At 43.7% G+C, this 21,408-nt stretch overlaps 2 protein-coding genes across 9 annotated transcripts in view; one reads left to right on the top strand and one right to left on the bottom strand.

The window, feature by feature from the left end:
- Positions 1-8,296, bottom strand: part of MLH1 (mutL homolog 1) — a 93,280-nt gene extending 84,984 nt beyond the window's left edge. For 2 of the 8 annotated variants that reach the window (XM_027522931.1, XM_027522932.1), the window contains exons 1-5: positions 8,020-8,081; positions 5,795-5,885; positions 3,615-3,713; positions 1,715-1,853; positions 164-237 (exon numbers count right to left, since the gene is read on the bottom strand). Coding sequence is in view for 2 of the 8 variants with exons in the window: in XM_027522925.1 (XP_027378726.1) it covers positions 164-237; positions 3,615-3,713; positions 5,795-5,885; positions 8,020-8,135 (380 nt within the window). In the remaining 6 variants the exon portion in view is untranslated. Of the gene's footprint in view, positions 1-163; positions 238-1,714; positions 1,854-3,614; positions 3,714-5,794; positions 5,886-7,558 lie in introns of all 8 variants that reach the window. The other 6 variants (XM_027522925.1, XM_027522929.1, XM_027522926.1 and 3 more) reach the window with 6 other exon arrangements.
- A 149-nt stretch (positions 8,297-8,445) lies between these two features.
- EPM2AIP1 (EPM2A interacting protein 1) lies at positions 8,446-16,253 on the top strand. The gene has a single exon (XM_027522959.1). It carries the CDS (start codon positions 8,623-8,625, stop codon positions 10,447-10,449), a length of 1,827 nt encoding a protein of 608 aa, XP_027378760.1. The 5' UTR covers positions 8,446-8,622; the 3' UTR covers positions 10,450-16,253.
- The last annotated feature ends 5,155 nt before the right edge of the window (positions 16,254-21,408 follow it).

Genomic DNA, 21,408 nt, shown 5'->3' with positions numbered 1-21,408 from the left:
CCACCCCTTTGGATTACCAACTAATCCAAAGGGAGGAAAGAAAATGTACCCAAGATCTAGGCAAAAAAAGGTAACATTCGTGTTTAGACAGGATTACATTGAGTTGCAGGACAAAGCATGTTTCGGGATGAATCTATACGCTAAGCAGAGGCCAGCACTATACCTGTATGCACACTTCCCGTCAGCCGTTTTGGTTGTAATGGTGACGTGAGCCACGTGGCTTATGCTGGCCAGAGCCTAAGGAAGCAAAGGACATGGAGTGAAAGAAACGCCCACTCCTGGGTCACCCCCATCTCGCATTAAGGGAGAAGTTCCCTAAATTGCCTCTTCTGTTTTGTATTAACAAATGGCAACAACGAGCACTCTGCTCACTCATTTGATGACAGGTTAAAAAAAAAAAGGAAGCTATCAAACGGAATCTACAGCACAATTACTAGAACAAAAGGGGAAAAAATATATACATATAAAAGTCCTAAAAGAAAACACAACCAAGAATTAATGTTAACAGCAACTGTGTTCAGGTGTAGAGTTATAGGCATATTTAATATTCTCAATGACTTGTCTTCTAACAATTTTAAAGCTACCTTCAGAAATAGGATAATGGAATCACTCCAAATTGACAGTGTTGTAAACTGTATTCAAAACTGTTTTCTGTAAGCAATTTTATGTTTAGAAATAAAAATTCTTAATTATGCAGTTAAGACAAAACAAATTTTTTTTTAAATGACTATTTTTCCCCCTGAAAATCAAGATTGATTCACTGGCCCTTCCTTTGGAACCTGTATCTCCTTTCACAGGACATCACAGCATAAAAAAACACAACCTAAGCATTTTGATATGTGACAACATCTGCACAAACAGTAAATACAGTGGTGGCAGCTTCAGTTCATTAACAAGGACCATGGCTCAGGCTCAGAGATTACCAGGTCCTAGCTGGACTTTCCTGGTGAATTGTGATGAGCTAATTTCCACCCAGTTCAGTCTGACTCTTTGTGACTCCAAGGACTATAGCCCGCCAGGCTCCTCTGTCCACAGGATTCTCCAGGCAAGAATACTGGAGTAGGTTGCCAATCCCTTCTCCAGAATCTTCCTGACCCAGGAATCAAACCCAGGTCTCCTTCATTGCAGGCAGATTCTTTACCATCTGAGGTATAGAGAAGTCCTAATTTTCATTATTAAATATGTAAACGATTTTGAGACTTTTTTTTTTTAATGATTTCGAGATTTGGATAATGAAGGACATGAAATACATCCAAAACTACAACACTACCCAACACCATGAAGAAAGCAAGCCACTGGCAGATGATCCAGCTGCTTCAGGGGCCTTTGTACAGGCACTGAGGTAAGAGGATAACCGCACAGACTCTGGAGTCAAACTGCCAGGGCTCAGTTCCCCATTCTGCCACTTTCCAGCTGTGCACTCCAGCCACACTTCTTAAAGTCTGAGTGTTAGTTTCCCAGTATGTCAAACAGGACAATAATAATAGAACCTACTCTTTCAGAGTTGTCAAGTGTGAAACGGTTAATACATACAAAGGGCTGAAAACATGGATGGCACATAGCAATCCCTCAGTAAATCTTCCCTGTTTAATCACAACCCCAAAGATACCCTACAACTGGGCTAAGGCTACAGAAGGCCTTGGGCTTAGGAACTGACTTGGGAAGTTGCAAAGTCAGAATGAAACTGCTTTGCCAGGGCTGACGTGAGACCTACTTGAAGTCAGGGGAACCTCAAGGTTCACAGTCTGATGCTACTCCTTCCTGGAACAACTTGGAGCTCACTGTGAGCTGGAGGGTGCTTCAGACCACCTGGATTTGATCTGAATTGTGGCAACTGGGTCATAAAAAGCTGCCTTTTAATTAAAAAAAAGAAAAAAATCAAAGTAAAAATACATTCACATGATAAAAAATTTAAAAACTATAAAAAGGCTTAAAATGAAAAATAATTGGCTCCATTCCCTTCCCTTCCCTTCACTCTCATCCCCGCAAATAACTACCCCCAAACAGTTTCTCTGGTACCCCAAAGCCCCCAGAATACAGCTGGAACACTGCCCGGCCAACACCTGGATTTTAGCATAGTGATACCCATGTCCCCTACGTCTAGAACCGTAAGATAACAAACATGTACTGTTTTAAACCACTAAGATTGTGGTCATTTAGGGGAGCAGCAATAGGAAGCTAATATAAGTTACTGGAAATGTATGCGTATTTTTACTCACAAACATTCTATCTATAAATTTATCCTAAGAAAATTAACTGAACAAAACACACTGTACATGTGAATGTTCACCAGAGCATTAGGCATGAAAGAAATGGCACAGAGCATAAACGTTCAACAGGAAACCTTTAAATAGACTACAGGACAAGTAAGTAATAGAACAGTATGTAGCCATTATAATTTATGTAGTCCTACATATACTGAATGATATCTTTATATTCACAGAGTATTGTCATAAAAATATAAGTTATTTTAGTCTTAAAAGTATTTTTATCCATTTTCTATATCATACGTTCCCATGATAGGCCATATAATTTCATTTATAGATACATCAGAATATAACTTAAAAGATTAGGACTCAAAAAATAAAAACCCCATGAAACTTTTTATATCATGAAAATTAACAGTAATTTCTCAATAAAATCAAATAATCAATCTGAGTTCAATTACCTGTCTCAAAACAATTTTAGTTTGTGCAAATCAGGATCCAAGTAATACCCACACGTTGGAGCTGGCTCATATGCCTCTTAAATCCCCCTAACCTCTGATTCTTGCTCCCTTCTTGGCCTTTCTTCCCCTGTGCAGTTCACTTTATAGGAAACAAGTTTTTTATCACGTGATTTCCCAGTCTCAGCCCCTGTACCATGCTCCCTCTCTCCCTGTACTTTTGGTATACTGGTACTCAGATCTAAGTATTGCCTGAGATTCACATCTGATTTGGGACAAGAAAACTTGGTAAGTGGTACAGTCTTCTTCCATCAAGAGACTTGGGTGTCTCTGGAGATACATAATATTAAAAAGCAGAGACATTCCTTTGCCAACAAACGTCCATCTAGTCAAAGCTATGGTTTTCCCAGTGGTCCTGTATGGATGTGACAGCTGGACCATAAAGAAAGCTGAGCGCCAAAGAACTGATGCTTTTGATCTGTGGTGTTGGAGAAGACTCTTGAGAGTCCCTTGGACTGCAAGGAGATCCAACCAGTCCATTCTGAAGGAGATCAGCCCTGGGTGTTCACTGGAGGGACTGATGCTGAGGCTGAAGCTCCAATACTCTGGCCACCTGATGTGAAGAGCTGACTCATAAGAAAAGACACTGATACTGAGAAAGATTGAAGGCAGGAAGAGAAGGGGATGACAGAGGATGAGATGGTTGGATGGCATCACCGACTCAATGGACACGAATTTGAGCAAACTCTGGGAGTTGGTGATGGACAGGGAAGCCTGGCGTGCTGCAGTCCATGGGGTTGCAAAGAGTCGGACATGACTGAGTGACTGAACTGAACTGAACGAGTAAAAAGTGTGATACCTTACTGACCTGTTGAGAAACACAGGCTGCCAAACGGCAGAAATGTTATCATAGGAGGATATTTACACTCTGCTTTCATCCTCAGCTTACCTCACCCCGAAAGCCATAGGTAGAAATATGAGCTAAATCCTCAAAGGACTGCAGTTTACTTGTGGTGAACCTCTCACACACAATCTCAAGATCTTCTTTCTACAAGGTGCAAAGAAACAAGTAAATAATTATGTTACTCGTTTTTCCCAGTCTTTCTGAATTTCCCTTTTCTGGACTGACTCCAGGAAGAAAATGCTCTTGGGAGAAGAGTTCTAACTCAGCAGGAGCCTCCTCTCTGGGCTCCAGAATTCCACGAGGCCCTGGCATTCCCTCCTCTTCACTCACCTGGGTCTCAGCCTGGCCTGCTGCTTCTGTCTCGGCTCCCCTGACAGCGGATAATCCACAATTCCATCCCTAGACCTCCGCTCTGTCTACACTCACTCTCTCGATGATCTCATGCAGGCTCACAGATTGTACAAAAATTATTACTGTATTAGGAAACTCCTTTATTAAAAATTTACAGATATATTTAATTGCAGTAAAAATAATTAACAAAATTTACCGCTTTAACCCTCTCTAGGTGTATGAAGTACATTCACAATATTGTGCAACCATCACCAACTTCCATGTCCAGAACTCTGAAATCTCCCCAAATGGAAACTGTACCCATTAAACAAAAGCTCTCCATTTCCCCCTCCCCCAAGTCCCTGGGAACCACCATTCTACTTTCTGATTCTAAAGATTTAACTACACTAGGTATGCCATATAAGTGGAAACAAACAGTATTTGTCCTTTTGTGACTGGCTAATTCCACTTAGCATCCTGTCTTTAGGGTTCATCCATGTACTAGCATTTGTCAAAAATTCACTCCTTTCTAAGGATGAATAACATTCCATTCTATGTATTTATCATATATTGTTTATCCACTCATCTGTCGCCTCCACTTTTGGAATATCATGAATATGTTGCTATGAACATGAGTGTGCAAGTCTCTTTAAGACCTTGCTTTCAACTCTTTTGGGTATAAACCCAGAAGTGGAATTTCTGGATCATATGGCAATTGTTTAATTTTCTTCCACAGTGGCTGCACTATTTGATACTCCCACCAGCAATGTACAAGAGCTCCAAAGTATCAACATCCTTGCCAATATTTCCTTTTTGAGACATCAAAGGTTTAATGGATGAGGGAGCTTACACATCTGAAGAAAGGTCCTGGAGTGACACCCCACTGTATGAAGCACATGGCAGGCAGGATATGGTGACAATCTTTTTAGTAACTAATTAATTATAACAAACATCCTAATTGATGTCAAGTGGGATCTCACTGAAGTTTTTATTTCTATTTCCCTAATGATTAATCATGTCAAGTGTCTCTTCGTGTGAGTCTCACGGCTTTTAATACCATTAAATGCACTACACCAAATTTTTATCTCCAGAGCAAACCTGTACTTTGCACTCCAAACTCACTCATGGATCCAAATGACAGACATCTTAAATTTAACATACCCCCAAATGAATTTCTGATCTTCCCAAATCCGCCTGTTTCACAGCCTTCCCATCAGTAAATGGCAGCTTCTTTTTCTATTTGCACAGGCCAAAACCTTGAAGGCATTCTTGGCTCCTCTCTCTTACTCCCTACACCAGCAAATTCTGAGAGCTTTGTTGATCATCATCAACAAAGAATACCACTGCTTCTGTCCTGTCCTGCTACAGTCTATTTTCCACACTGCAGACAGAAGAGTTCTTATAAAACTTGCCAAACCATGTTACATTACCTCTTGGCCCAAAATGTTCTAATCATGTCCCTCCTCATCCAGAGTAAAAGCCAAAGATTGTACAGCATCCCACAAGTTCCTGCATGCTCAGCCTGCTTCCCCTTCAGGCCTCACCTCCTGCTACTCTGCCAGTGCCCCCACCACCCCGTCCTAGACACCCCAAGCTCCTTGCTAGTTCTTCAGCATGTCAGGCAAGCTCCCATTTTGCGGTCTTTGTGTGTATTGTTCTCTATGCTCAGAACACTCAACCTTTAAACGGCCTCATGACTCCATCCCTGACCTCCTTACTCTCCTGAACGCTGCCCGGCATGGAATAGGTATTCAATAAATATTTATTGTTGAAGTTCTCAAACAATCCCACCCATAAAAGCCTGAAGTTTCCAGAACAGGGCAAAGGTCCACCACTTCCCGCAGATGCAACACAAGAAGCACACAAACATCCTGCTGCTCTGAGGTTTTACTCACCCTGATCCCAGTGCCATTGTCTTGAATCTGAATCAACTTCAGGCCTCCCTCTTTAACGACCACTTGAATACTTGTGGATTTTGCATCTAAACTGGCAAATCAAACAAAAAAATAGTAATTGATCACTCTGCAGTTATTCCAATGCACGTATTTTAAAATGAATCAAGGCATAAGAATAAATTTCAAATACAAGACTGATGAATGTGTTTTTCTTTTGTCTTAAAGACTCTGAGACCACAATGTTATCAGCTTACATGTTGTGAGAGAGGGAAGGAAAGAAGAGAGGGGCAGAGGGGGCAACCATCACTTCCAATAGGACATTCAGCAACATTTCTGCTCCTTTAGTTCTAAACTAATTCTACCATCTGTTACTCAAACTTTATTCAGCCCCAGGACCCTACATGACCCTTATAAAATGTCACTAAGGAAAAAATTCTGTAAGTTTTTCTCCACTAGCCTCTTTATGAAAATATATGTTGGGAGAAAGAAAAAAATGGTGCTGCAGAAAATTAAATACACCTTATTACCCCTTCAAAGAAAAGCCTACAAGCATAGAACATCTAGAGAGAGAGAAAAGAAATCAGCCTGGGGCTGCATGAGAAAAAGAACTTACCTCCTCTTTAGGAAGATAATTATTTATTCAGAAATAAGATAATAAGTTACTTAAATATCAAAGAACTTTCTCAGGAGTCCCTGAATTGAAGTTGCATTTAGCCATCTCGACTTGTGTATTAAAAACAGCACAGCTAGACGCCATACAAAATTTCTTGGAGAACTGTAAGCCAGTGATCTAATATGTGTGGTGTTCCTGAATGGTACCTTAACACACTTCAATTGCTCCGTTAGTTAATTCTAAAACTGGAGAAACAAAAGCCCCCATTTGCCAACTATATAAGTAAAGTCATAAGGAGAGACAATGCTCAGATTCCCTGCTTCTTCTGTCCATTTTCGAATTCTCCTCCTTTGTCCTGGTGGTTCTTTCTGACCCACTGTTCTTTCATTATCCCCATGGTTGTTTATGTTTTCAGAACAATCCCTTTACAAACCTTCCAACTGGAACTTGTTTTTTCCCTTTAACGTATGGATTGTATTAACATCAATGCATTTTTTTTTTTTTTTAAATATTTGGCTGCACCAGGTCTCATTGCAGCACGCAGGATCTTTAGTTGCAGCATGTGGGATCTAGTTCCCTGGCCAGGGATTGAACCCCAGCCCCCTACATTGGGAGGACAGAATCTTAGCCACTGGACCACCTGGGAAGCCCCACATCAATCAAAGCATTTCAACACAAAGGAGCCGACACATTTAGGTATACTAGGAGCCTCTGCCCTTTTTGAAGTTTACAGTTTACATCTAACCTTCTTTCCACGTTTTTAACCTCTTCCCTCCACAATGGTTGTGTGACAGTTCTAAACATCAGAATCCCCGGAATACCCCCAAGAGATAAGGGATCTTCGAAGTGACTCCGCAAAAAGGGTAGGAAAATCCTAAGTGGGTGATTTGAAAGAATAGCATTGAAACATGTATAAATCACATGTGAAACAGGTAACACCAGTCCAGGTTCGATGCATGAGACAGGGTGCTCAGGCTGGTGCACTGGGATGACCCAGAAGGATGGGATGGGGAGGGAGGTGGGAGGGGGGTTCAGGATGGGGAATACATGTACACCCGTGGCTGATTCATGTCAATGTATGGCAAAACCAATACAATATTGTAATTAGCCTACAATTAAAATAATTTAAAAAATTCTAAATGGGGACTAACCTGGCAGTAATAGGAAAATCACAAATTAAACTCTCCCAACAATTAATTTTGAATATAACTCAAAGTGAATTGTACCGTTGAATGTCGATGGACGACTTATGGAATAAGCAAGAAACTGATAACCCATGGTACCGTTTGAAAGAAGAAAGAAATTTAAATTATAAAACTTTTAGACATTCAAAAACTTGCACCTTCTGCATATACAGTTTAAAAAGGTTTCTTAGTTAATAGCATCATTAAAACAATGATGCTAAAATACTGGTTTACTGTCCTTGCTCCCCCAACAACCCTAAAGTCTCGCGAGACCGCTCGAAGACACGTGAGGGGAGCAGACGGTAGCCTGGGCCTCTGCAGCCGCGACCACACACACTTGGGTTCAGGGCAGGGAGGCGTGTCCGCGCCATCCATAGCGGCGGTCCGTTACGTAGTGGCCTTCGAGAAAGCCTTGACTCCCTTCGTACCAGTTCTCAATCATTTCCTTGATGGCATTAGCCGGCCGCTGGATAACTTCCCCTGCCGCGATGCGGTTCACCACTGTCTCGTCCAGCCGCCGGATAACCCCCGCTACAAGCGACATTTTGGCGCCAGACGATCCCCGGGTCACGGCGTGAAGCTCACTGGAAGTACCTCCAGCCAATCTCCATACAGTTTCTTGCCCACGTCCTTCCCTCAATCCTGTTGACGAAATCCAGCCTAACCCTCGGGCTGTAGCGTCACTTCCGGACCAGGAAGCTACTGATTGGGCAGCTCTAATGCCCGTGAAGTCCGTGATTCCGGTTTCTTAGTCCCGCCCTAACACGGCTTCCGTTCGCCTCGCAGCTAGAAAGATGTGCGCCTGCGCGCTTGCAATCGCGGCCTACTCTTTCTATTGGCTCCTGCCTGGGGCTAGGGAATACGAAATCTCCAGCCAATAGGAAAGGACGCGCGGGTGCCCCAGGTTGGTGTCCGCCGCTGGGGTGATCTGGCGCAGAGCGGAGGAGGCGCTTGGGGCCCCTCTCCTGCTCTTTCCTCCCCTTTGCTTGCGGCCTCCCAGAGGTCGGCCCATCTCCTGTGGCCTCCGTGAAATGTGGATGACGCCCAAGAGGAGCAAAATGGAAATCGACGAGTCTCGGGCGTTCCGGGCCGAGTGGACCCAGCGGTACCTGGTGGTGGAGCCTCCGGAGGGCGAGGGCGCCCTGTGTCTGGTCTGTCGCCGCCTGGTCGCAGCTACGGGCGAACTCGACGTCAAGCAGCACTACGAGGCCGAGCACGAGTACTACGAGCGGTATGTAACGGAGGACGAGCGCGCGGCGCTGGTGGAGCGTCTGCGTCGCGGCGACTTTCCGGAGGCCGCCCCGCTCACTCCGGAGCAGAGAATAGCCCGTGCAGGCCTGGGACTCGCCCGCCTCTTGGCCTTGAAGGGTTGCGGCTGGGGCGAGGGGGACTTTGTGCACCGGTGCATGGCGGTAATGCTGAGAGACGTGCTGCCCGATCACGTAGGCATTATGGATGGCATCGATTTATCTCCAGAGACCACGCGGCAGAGGGTCCTGGACATTCACCAGAATCTACGCAGTCAACTTTTTAACCGAGCCAAGGACTTTAAAGCCTATTCCCTTGCCTTGGACGACCAGGCTTTTGTGGCCTATGAGAACTACCTGCTGGTCTTTGTCCGCGGCGTCGGCCACGATTTGGAGGTGCACGAAGAGCTTCTGACCATAATCAACCTGACTCATCACTTCAGTGTTGGCGCCCTCATGGCGGCAATCCTTGAGGCCCTGCAGACGGCCGGGCTTAGCCTGCAGCGCATGGTTGGACTGACCACGACCCACACTCTGAGGATGATTGGTGAGAACTCAGGACTGGTGTCATACATGAGAGAAAAGGCTGTAAGCCCCAACTGTTGGAATGTGATCCACTATTCAGGATTTCTTCACTTGGAACTGTTGAGCTCCTACGATGTGGATGTTAATCAGATCATAAATGCCGTATCTGAATGGATAGTTTTGATTAAGACCAGAGGCGTGAGGCGGCCGGAATTTCAGGCTTTACTGACTGAATCTGAATCAGAGCACGGTGAAAGGGTTAACGGACGCTGTCTGAACAACTGGCTTCGGAAAGGGAAGACTTTGAAACTAATATTTTCTTTAAGAAAAGAGATAGAAACATTCTTGGTCTCGATAGGAGCCACGACGGTCCATTTCACAGACAAGGAATGGCTTTGTGACTTTGGCTTCCTGGTGGATATTATGGATCACCTTCGAGAAATCAGCGAACTATTGAGAGTGAGCAAAGTCTTCGCTGCCGCCGCCTTTGACCATATCTGTGCCTTTGAAGTGAAGCTGAATTTACTTCAGAGACAAGTCGAGGAAAAAAACCTGACACATTTTGCTTCCTTGAGCCAAGTGGTTGATGAGCTTAAAGAGAATCTTCAAGAAGACGAAAAAGTACTCGATCTTGAGAGGTATCGAGCGGTGATCTGTCGCCTACAGAAAGAGTTTGAGCGACATTTCAAGGACCTCAAGTTCATTAAGAAGGACTTAGAGCTTTTTGCTAATCCATTTAGCTTTAAACCTGAATATGCACCTATTTCAGTAAGGGTGGAACTCACAAAACTTCAGGCAAGTGCTAACCTTTGGGAGGAATACAGAACCAAAGATTTAGGGCAGTTCTATGCTGGTCTGCCTGCAGAATCTTACCCGATTATCAAAGGGGTTGCCTGTAAGGTGGCATCCTTGTTTGATAGCAGCAAAATCTGTGAAAAGGCTTTTTCATATTTGACTCGAAACCAACACACTTTGAGCCAGCCTTTGACAGACGAACACCTCCACGCCCTGTTTCGGATTGCCACCACTGAAATAGAGCCGCGCTGGGATGATCTTGTGAGAGGAAGAAATGAATCCCATCCATAAACTCTTGTAGTACAACATTGAAACACTCAACAAGAATCCAGTTCTAAAAGCAAACATCTGTTTGACTTTCAAGTGTGCTAATTTGGATTGTGGGAAGGCACCATGTTCTTCATCAAAATTGATCACAATTGATACGCTTTAGACATTTTTTTTTCATCTCAAGAGGCAACATGGGACTGACACCTGCAGACACCTTTTTTTTTTCTAAAACTGAATTTCATGGCAAAGTCATTATCTTTTGCTTTTTTGATAAAATTGTTTTTAAAGAAGTTTAGTACTAAAATGGGAGTTGAATCAGAAGTCTGTTTTTAAGGTGTCTTGAAGAAATTTTGCTCTTATTTTAACCAAAAATGTGTTACAATTCTGATGCGTATAGTCTGAAGGTATCAGCTTCTTAAATATATGTTTGAGCCAGTTTGCAGAAACTCACATAGCAACTGCAGAAGCTTCTGCAAAGGAGGAGCGTACATACAGTGGGGGTGTTTGTCTGATTATCAAAATGTTGGAGACTATTTTTTTTAGACATGTTTCTGAGTCTAAAGTAAATATATTTACTTACTTTAGACATATTTCCTCTCTCTCACCTTCCCCTGCCCCATGGTAGTGATAATGATATTACTTAGGAAATTTTACTCAAGTTGAGTAAAGTTTTAGTCAGAGGAGCAAGAATTGTTTTAAATTGCTAGTTTAGGAGGCTTTTACAGTTTGGAAATCAGACTAACCGATTTTTGGCAGTTTCCCGTGAATGCTTCGCAGTTGGGTGCCGTTTTTATGAGCTTGCCTGTTAGAAGACTGTGGTAAGTATAGACTCTTAGGGGCTGCCCACTAGTCATTCTTTGTACTCGAGACAGTTTAGCCCTGTCGAAAAGGATGAGAAACAGAAGATGTTTGCATCGCAGGATCGAGCTGTGAGCTATTTTAGCTTATTTGTCCCATCGGCCTGGGTGCTGCAGCTTTATAAAGAAATCCTGCTAAAAGGCAATCCTTTATTTTAACGTGATGTATCGAATGTTGTTTGTGACTTTAAGTGGATTTATTATTAACTTGCCATTGTCTCACACATTGTGTATTTAAGACTGCACAAGGGGAAATATTTTAACTCTCCAGAAGCAGCTTTATTTACTGATTGTAGCAGTTCCATATATTTTAGTGAGGCACCTGCTTTGGACTAAAACAGTAATTTTCAAATTTATGTCAACCATTAAAAAATCTTATAGTAAAGCCAAATATGTGAAATGATTTAAGGACAGGACCCAACTTAGAGATCCGCTCAAGTACCATTTGAAAACTTGTGCTCAAGTCCTGTCTTAACTCTTGGACTGCATTTCTCTATGGTCACTAATTCAGCAAATTCAAGGAACCAGAATAAACAAGAATTTAGAAGGAATTGAAGCCTGAGCAATCAAAATAGAACCAAAATCTTGACAGTGGTTCTCAATCAGACAGTATCCCCTCCTTTAGAATGTAGGGAAACAAAGGAGACTGTTTTTAATTGTGACATTCATTAGGAGGAAGTTCTGCTGGCCTGTGAGCATGAATGACACCCTCCCCTTGTGCATAGGATAGCACAGCACAGTATAAACTTACTCCTCCCAAAGTTCCAGCAGACCACCCCCAACCCGAGTACATCATCTGATTTTGAGGGAGAAGGCAAATTACCGGTAGAAGCAGAATTAGAAGGACAAGTTAGGCTAATTGATAACATTTGATGGCGGAAACTAATTCCAGCATTCCAGATTTGGCTGGTAAGATACAGTCAAGGCCCCGATAGGTTCTAGTAGCTCACAACAGCATTTATAAATCAGTAGTTGGCACTGAGCCAGATTAAAGGGCTCTGGTTTATTACACACAATTAGTTTAGGGCAGAAAAGAAAGTGTTCTATATTACTAAGATACTTAGCGAGAATGGTCAAGTTAAGATTTGGGTTAACAGGGAGTAAGCTTAAACGTCTGGAGAAACAGCAGATTAAAAAAAACAAAAAAACAAAAACATCTGCCGGTAATTTTCCAGCAGTTTGGAGTATTCACTTGGCAGGTGCCTTATGGAAAGGATAATTGGAAGACCTGGAAGCTGATTCTGCTTTCTAACTCCAGTTTCTCAAATGCTGAAGTTTTGTATATTTTGTGAATTTCCATTATATGTTTTCCTTAGGGTGATCATAAAATTAGTTCTGTAGTCACTGACTGGGGGAGATATAAGCCCAGAATTTTAAATTAACCCTGAACAATAGAGAATTTGCTATGTAAATTAGCCTTGTTTGTTAAAAAAAAAAAGTGTGTATTTTACTGTTTTCTGTACTAAGTAATTCTGTAACTGCATGGCAGTCTTTACAAGTTACTTTTTATAATATAGCTGTTACTGGTCCTGTCATATCCGTGAATATGGTTAAAGTAAGTACTATTTTTTTTAAAAACTTTTGTGTCCCAGTATCTCCCATTCCTACTAGTTTTCTTCAAAGATTTGTCTGTATTCCCGCTGTCCCATATTGTGCTCTGATCACTCTACCAAGTTTCCCAAGTCCTTGTCAATATGCCAAGCCTCTTCCTACCACTGACCGCCCTCCTCGAAATGCTTGCTTAGTTTGGCTCTGGGGAGAGACCACCTCCAAGAACTCGTTCTCCATCTTCTTTGCAGGCACCTCTTTCTCTTAAACATCTGTGTCCTTGGGAATTTTTAATTTGGTTTTAAGCTATCTTGTTTACATCATCTCCTTAGCTGATCTTTTTTTTTTCTTTCATCCCTTCAGTTGCCAACTGTATGCAAATGACTCCAACTTAATGTCTCCTTTCTTGACCGTCCCTGATTCCCGTATCTAATTGCTAACTCAAGTCCACTTTGCTGTCTCATAGGCATCACACATGTCCTTGACCTTGTCCCCCCAAACTGCTCCTCCTCTCCTGGTCCCTCTATCTGTAAATGGCACCACCACTGCCAACCATCCAGTTGGCACAGCCCGAGCCCCAGACTCAGGTCTCCATGACCTTTCCCTCTTCATCCATCACATCCACTCACACAAACCTTTCTGTGAAGTCTGTTGCCTAAACATTCCTCAGTTCTCCAGTGTACTCTCCTGGTTGAGGCCATCAGCCTACCTAAAGTACAGCAGTGGCCTCCTCCGTCTCCCCTTGTCTGGTTGTCATCCCTTGTCACGCTGCAGCCAGATTGCTCCGAAGTCTGGTCAGTCACTCCTCTGCTTCACCCACTGCTCTTAGGAAAAGGTGCAGTTCATACGCCACCTCTCCAGGAAGCCTTCATCCATTCCCTCTAGACCAAGTGCCCCTACGATGCATCTCTAAATACCCTGTTTCTCCCCAGCCACACACACAGCACACTTCATTGATCCTTCTTGTTGATCCTTGCTACACTGTGAGCTTTGCAAGCCTGGGGACCATGTATATGCCTGCTCACTGTTCATCTAATGCTTAGCGCAGTGCCTAGCTTTTCAGTAAATATTTGGATGAGTAAATATTTGTTGTTCTACTCTTCGCAGCCCTTTCGTAGTCTTTGACCTTCTCTAGTTCTGCGATGACCTGCTTGCTGGGTAACTTATCCACCAATTGCCAAGTAAGAAATGAAACTAAGTTCTTTGTGACTAGGGAATTGTATTTCTAGAATTGAGTTCAGTGCTTGGCATGTGGCTCAAATATTTACTGTGTGAATGTTGTTGAGGAGACACTGTAATTGGCCCTTGTAAACATGAAGTAGTAACATGAAGTATATTCATATATCCACCATGTAGTACTGTCTTTACCTCCTTGATAATAGAAGTCTTCGTTTTTTCTTTCTTTCTAATTGCTAAAGGCAGGCTTACAAAGGAACCTGGATGAGAAAGATTGGACAACTATGTAGTGGACTAAAACAATACTTCAGTTGCATTCGGTACCAGAAAAAGATAATACCTGCTTAAGAGTTAATATCTGTTTTCCTTCTGTAAGCATCAACTCTGGGAGAAAACCACCTGCTCTTTTCCTTTACAGATGGTTTCTGGCTCTTCTGGGATTTTAAAGTAAGTAAATTTCACAAAATACTAGAAGAAGGACCCAGTCAGCCCTTACGATCACTAGATACTCCGTTCACATGCTTTCCTACTTGCAGAATGTCCTCATCACTCATCACCTCCCTGAGGAGGGTAACCCGGAAGTGCTGTGCGCTCCGTGTATGCTGCTTGGATTTGCTCTGCTCCTTCGCTTTCTTGGTCTCATGCCTCTCTGAACTTACTTTCTGGGTCACCTGGCCTTCCAGGTGTTGCGAAAGAGCCATACCCTTCGTCTCTTTTGTCCCTGAGCCATTTTTTCCAGCTTAAGGGATTAACTGGTGTTACACTCTTAACTGGACTTTTAGACTGAGGCCCATTAACTAATTCAGAGATTTTAACAGTAAGTGTGATTGTCATCCAGTGATTTGATCCTTGCTGTAAAACTGGGTTTTACTCAACCTTTGACATAAAGGATTTCTCATTTTTATCTCTCTCTGTAATTGAGACGTCGCCTCTTCCTACCCAATAAGTACTTGAGTTTGTGAACTCTCTTTATCCCCTTGTATTTCTGCTTGCAAACTGATGAACTCTTTTCTGAGTTCATCTCTTTCCTGTCTGTTTTGTCAAATGGGACCAACAGCTACCATAAAATATTTTGTTTCCTTGTCTTAAAGAGAGATTCTCTGCCTTCCAGATTCTCTCCAGGGAATTCTTCCATTCCATAACAGGCATTACCCTGTAGAAATTACTTCTTCCGTTCTCCAGCAGCAATTTCCAGAATGCCTGCCAACTAAGTCAGTGTTCAGTACTCTAGATTTTTTGAAAACAGAACCTATTTCTGTATCAATGGGCTAGGTTGCTGTGCGGTAACAACCATGATTCCCAGCTGTTCTCTGGTGGTCTGGCGAGGGCCTGTGCTCTTAAGTCAGGGGTTGAAGGCCGTGGGTGAGGTGTGTCATATGGCCTGTTTGTCTAAATAAAATTTCCTTGGGAGACAGCCTTGCCCATTTGTTTCTGCCTTATCTATGACTGCTTTTCCTCTACCCTGGCAGAGTTGTGGAGTTACAGAAAAAAGTGTCCAGCCCACAAAACATAAAGTGTTCACTATGTGAGCCTTCAGAGAGTGTTCACTGATCCATGCTCTAAATGGTCCTCATTCTGGGGCTCGAGCTGACCAAGCGGATATCACCTAGGGTGTGGCTGCTCATTTAGGGAAATGAAAAAGTAGGACAAGTCACTTACAGGCCCTTTAAGCACTCTCACTGGCCAGGGCAGATCCCATGGCCACCCCAAGCCCAGGGAGTGTGATCCTTCCGCGTGCCTTGGAAGAGAAGCAGAGATATTTGGAAGACGATACTACCAACTAACACATAGCTGTATTTCTCTCTCTCTACAAAATTTCTTTGAAAGTATTTTTTCTTTTTAATTGCGGTGAAATTTACCTTCAGTAAAATGCAAAGACTTAGTGCACACCTTGTAGATTTTTATGTGCACCCTAGAACCCATCAACCAAATCAAGACACTGAACGCTTCCAGCACCCTGGTCACTGCCCGCCTATGCACACCCGCAGCCTGCCACAGATAACCACTGTTCTGACCGTTATCACCAGAGATATGTTTGTTTTAAAGCTTCATGTAAATAATTCTGTGTACTCTTGCTCAGCATTGTATCTCTGAGTTATCCATGTTGTGATTCATTTATTAATACCTCTCTGTAGTGTTCTGTCGTGTGACTTAGACCACAGTTTATGAATCCATTCTACTGTTGGTGGAAATTTGGGTTGTGTCCAGTTTGTAGTTGTTATGAATAAAGTTCCTACGAACATTTTGGTGTCTTTCACTGGATGTGCGCGCCCGTGTTTCCCACTATTCTCTTTGGTATATGCCCTGCTCCATACTTCTCTCATAATGATTCACACAGCAACAAGCTAATCATATTTTAAAATGTAAATCAGAGCATGCCAGTCGTCTGCTCAGCATGCTCCAGTGGCTTACTGTCACAGAATAAGATCCAAGGTCCTCATGGTCCACCTGCGTGATCTGTACCCATACAACCCTTTTCTTTCCTACCTCATCTTGCATCATGTCCTTTATCCTTTCCCCTCCCCCAGTGCACTCTACTCTGAACTACACACTGCTGGCAAATTGAAGACTGCAGGCAATTTGACCCCATCCTTGGAGCAGTGGTCATCTTCATAGATAATTCTTTTTTCCATGCCACAGGTTCTATGGGACCTTAATTCCCTGACCAGGGATTAAACCCACAACCTGCAGTGAAAGCCCAGAGCCCTAATGACTGGACCTCCAGGAAAGTAACTTAAACTACACAGATCATTTTAACAACCCGTGGCACTGGTTTACTTAAGTACTGTATGGAATAAGAGGCAAATACGCCCTATGAGTCGGAGAAGGCAATGGCACCCCACTCCAGTACTCTTGCCTGGAAAATCCCATGGAAGGAGGAGCCTGGTGGGCTGCAGTCCATGGGGGTCGCTGGGAGTCGGACACGACTGAGCGACCTCACTTTCCCTTTTCACTTTCATGCATTGGAGAAGAAAATGGCAACCCACTCCAGTGTTCTGGCCTGGAGAATCCCAGGGACAGGGGAGCCTGGTGGGCTGCCGTCTATGGGGTTGCACAGAGTTGGACACGACTGAAGCGACTTAGCAGCAGCAGCATGCCCTATGAGTAAAATAATTACTGAAACATAAAATATCTTTAAACCCCTGAAAGGGATTTAGAGATTAAAAAAGTAAAACCTACTTGATAAATTCAAGAAATCTGTAAGGTCCTGCTTATACGTCACTGATTATGAATTACTGTTCACCAATTTGATTACACTTAAAATTTACTGTTACATGCTTACATAAGGGATAGCTAGGTACTGACAGGTGAAGAGGGGTGAGAGGGCATTGGAATAAGTGCTAATATTAAGCACATCCCAAAGGCACTTTCACTTCCTAGATGGTGCTAGTGGTAAAGAACACACCTATCAATGCAGGAGACAAGAGATGCGCGGGTTCAATTCCTGGGTCAGGAAGATCCCCTGGAGGAGCACATGGCAACCCACTCCAGTTTGCCTGGAGAATCCCATGGAGCCTGGCGGGCTACAGTCCATAGGGTTGCAAAGAGTTAGACAAAACTGAAGCGACTTAGCATGCACGCATGCAAAAGCACTCATAACAAAGGGCTTCTTTAAATGTACCATTATTGGTACATTTTACTTTATATTAAAAATAACTGAAAGAAGTCAACTCCAACACTTAACCACTTTTTTACATAACTGCTGATGTTATAGATGATTAAGAAACACTAAACTGCAGGCTTCCTTGGTGGCTTGGACGGTAAAGAATCCTCCCTGGGTTGGGAAGATGCCCTGGAAAAGGAAAGCGGTACCCACTCCAGGATTCCTGCCTGGAGAATCCCATGGACAGAAGAGCCTGGCAGGCTATAGTCCACAGGGTTGCAAAGAGTCAGACACGACTGAGCGACTAACACCCATTCACTGCACAACTGCATGTAAAGTATGACATTTAACTTGTTCTTACAAGAAAAGGGGTTGGGGGGAAGCCCTATCTACTGTATTTCACTGAGGCTTTAGTGACCTGCAGTGGTGTCACCTCCAAAATCCTGAAGGTACTGGGTTTCCAGGAAGGAGTATCCTGAGCAGAGGGAGCTGCAGAGAAGGTACCAGCACAGCACCACCATGGAGCTCCAGGGCCTGATCCCCTTGGAGAAAACCAACATCTTGAGACAGGGTAAGAGAGTTTCTGCAGGTAAAGGAGTCTAGTGCAGCTAAAGGATGCTGGCCTTCTGGATAGATGTTTCAAAAGTCCCCTGATCGCCACACGTCCAGGTGCTGGGGTTCCCATCTCCAGCCTCCTTCCTTAGAGACGGACCTCGAACAGAGTCCTGCACTCCCATGACAGCGGCTTGGGAAGGTCTGGGATTTTCCCGGGGGTGAAAAGTAAGGGGTAAAAATACTGGAACACAAGTCTGGGTGCTGTTCAGGCACATACCACTCTCTTCCAACCCAGGCACAGGACTGTCTCTAGGGCTCTGCTGGCTGAGTTATCAGAGGGGTGGGCATGAGGAAGTGCTGCCGCTGTGTGGACATTCCTGGTAACAACAACTTTACAAGAGCAGCTTGCTGCTAAGCTGCTGCTAAGTCACTTCAGTCGTGTCCGACTCTGTGCGACTAGGCTCCTCTGTCCCTGGGATTCTCCAGGCAAGAACACTGGAGTGGGTTGCCATTTCCTTCTCCAATGCATGAAAGTGAAAAGTGAAAGTGAAGTCGCTCAGTCGTGCCCGACTCTTAGCGACCCCATGGACTGCAGCCCACCAGGCTCCTCCTTCCATGGGATTTTTCCACGCAAGAGTACTGGAGTGGATTGCCATTGCCTTCTCCAAGAGCCGCTTAAGGGCACTTAATACAGACCGGCTGCAGGGCTGAAAAAAGACACAAAGTTAAAGTGAAGACGTGTTTGACTCTCTGCGACCCCATGGACTGTAGCCAACTAGGTTCCTCCATCCATGGGATTCTCCAGGCAAGAATACTGGAGTGGGTTGCCATTTCCTCCTCCAGGGGATCTCCCCGACACAGGGACAGAACCCAGGTCTCCAGCACTGCAGGCAGAAAAAAGACACAGGTCTTCAAGAAATGTCCTGGGGTAGGGGATCAAAGAAAAATTCAATACAGGGTAAACTTTCCAGAATCAAATTTTAAGAGAAAAACTTCAGTCACACTCATTAAAAAAAAAAAAAAAACGCAAGAAAACAAGCTCCACATCCCTCATTATTAAATACATGCAAATCTAAACCGCAACAAGGTATCACCTCGCATCACTCAGAATGGCCATCAGCAAAGGGTCTATAAGCAGTCAGTGCCAGAAGGCACTGGAGAAAAGGAAACCCTACCTCCTTTGCTGTGGGTGGGAAAGTAAATTGCTGACAGGAACCATGAAGTTTCCAAAGAAAACGGGGAATGGAGCCACCACGTGTGTTAGGCGCTTAGCTATGTCTGACTCTGCAGCCCCATGGACGGCAGCCTGCCACACATCTCTGTCCATGGGATCTGGCAATCCTACCCCGAACGTACATCTGGGTAAAACCTGATTTCGAAAAGACACTTGCACCCCAGTGTTCACTGCAGTACTATTATCACCAGCAAGGACACGAAAGTGAGAAAAAGGCCCATTGACAGATGGGTGTATAAAGAAGAGGTGGCAGGTATACATAATGCATATTACTCAGTCATAAAAAGAATGAAACAATGCCATTTGCAGCAACAAGCACGGACCTAGACATCATCCTACCAAGTGAAGTAAGTCGGACAGAGAAAGGCAAGTATATTTGATCACTTACAGGTGGAATGGAAAAACTGCTACAAATTGAACAATTTTACAAACCAGAAACAGACTCCCAGGCTTAGGAAACAAACTTGTGGTAACCACAGTGCCAAGATGGCGGAGGAGGAAGAAGTTAGGAGGTTAATATAAAATATATATATATATACACACACACACATACATACAAGTTTGAAACAGATAATCAAACAGGATCTAAAGAACAGCACACACACACACACACAAATAAAGAACAGCACAGAAAATCCTATGCAACAATTGACAATAATCTATATGGAAAAAAAATCCAAAAAAGAACAGATACATGAATAACTGAATCAGTCTGTTTTACAGTTAACATAAACACAACATTGTAAATCAACTATAATCCAATATAAAGCAAGGAGAAAATTAAAGAAAAAAAAAAAGAAACTAAATAGAAAGGAAAATAAATAAATGCCTAACGTTTCCCCTGAGGCCTTGGTGAGCTGCAATAGTGTCACCTCCATTAACCCTGAGGATCCTGTATTTCCCAGCACCCTGGGCAGAGGGAGCTGCAGAGAATGTGCCAGCAACCAGCACCTCCGTGGACCTCTAGTGCCTGGTCCCCTCTGCACAAAACACAATCTCAAGACGGTGGAAGGGGGCTTCTGCAGGTAAAGGAGCCTAGTGCAGCTAAAGGATGCTGGCCCTCTGGGTGGAAGAGTTTTCAAAAGTCAGCTGATCTCCAGGCACCCAGGGGCGGGGGGTTCCCACCACCTCCAGCCCCCTTCCTTAGAGATATACCAGGAAGAGAGTACCACATGCTCAGTAAAGCAGCTTGGCAGGGTTTGCGGTTTTCCTGGAGTTGAAAAGTGAGGGGTGAAATAGTGGAACACAAGATCTTGGGTGCTGTTCCGGCACATTCCACGCTCATCTACAACCCAGGAAGACCACTGTCTGGAGGGCTCTGCTTGCCTGAGTTAATAGAAGGGTTGGCCTGAGGAAGTGCTGCCGCCGTGTGGCCATTTCTGGTAACAACAACGTCACAAGAAGCTTTGAAGGGCACTTTTATATACACAGAGGTTTGGGGGCTGTAAATAACACGTCTTCAGAAATGTCCTGCGGTAAGGAATCAAAAAACAAACCTAGAGTAAATTTTCAAAACTCGAATTTTAAGATAAAAAGTCTTGTCACACTCTTTAACAGAAAACCACAGTAAAACAAGCTCCACAACATTTATTGTTAAATACATGCGAATCTTAACCGCAACGAGGTACAGCTCACACCACTTAGAATGGCCATCAGCAAAGGGTCTACAACTAACACGAGAAGGGACTGGAGAAAGGGAAGCCCTCCCTCCTCTGCCGTGGGTGGGAAAGTAAATTGCTGACAGCAACTAGGAAAATCCAAAATCACTGCAGATGGTGACTGAAGCCATGAAATTAAAAGACCCTTGCCTCTTGGAAGAAAAGCTATGACAACTCTAGACAGCATATTAAAAAGCAGAGACATTACTTTGCCAACAAAGGTCCGTCTAGTCAAAGGTATGGTTTTTCAAGTAGTCAGGTATGGATGTGAGAGTTGGACTAAAAAGAAAGCCGAGCGCCGAAGAATTGATGCTTTTGAACTGTGTTGTTGGAGAAGACTCTTGAGAG

This window comes from Bos indicus x Bos taurus, chromosome 22 (genome assembly GCF_003369695.1).
Source record: "Bos indicus x Bos taurus breed Angus x Brahman F1 hybrid chromosome 22, Bos_hybrid_MaternalHap_v2.0, whole genome shotgun sequence".
NCBI lineage: Eukaryota > Metazoa > Chordata > Mammalia > Artiodactyla > Bovidae > Bos > Bos indicus x Bos taurus.
Note: the sequence above shows the minus strand (reverse complement) of the source record. Positions and strands in the feature narration are given on the sequence as shown.

What these genes read in the sequence shown, in the direction of transcription:
- EPM2AIP1 (XM_027522959.1), top strand. Translation starts at nt 8,623, where the DNA reads ATGTGGATGACGCCCAAGAGGAGCAAAATGGAAATCGACGAGTCTCGG.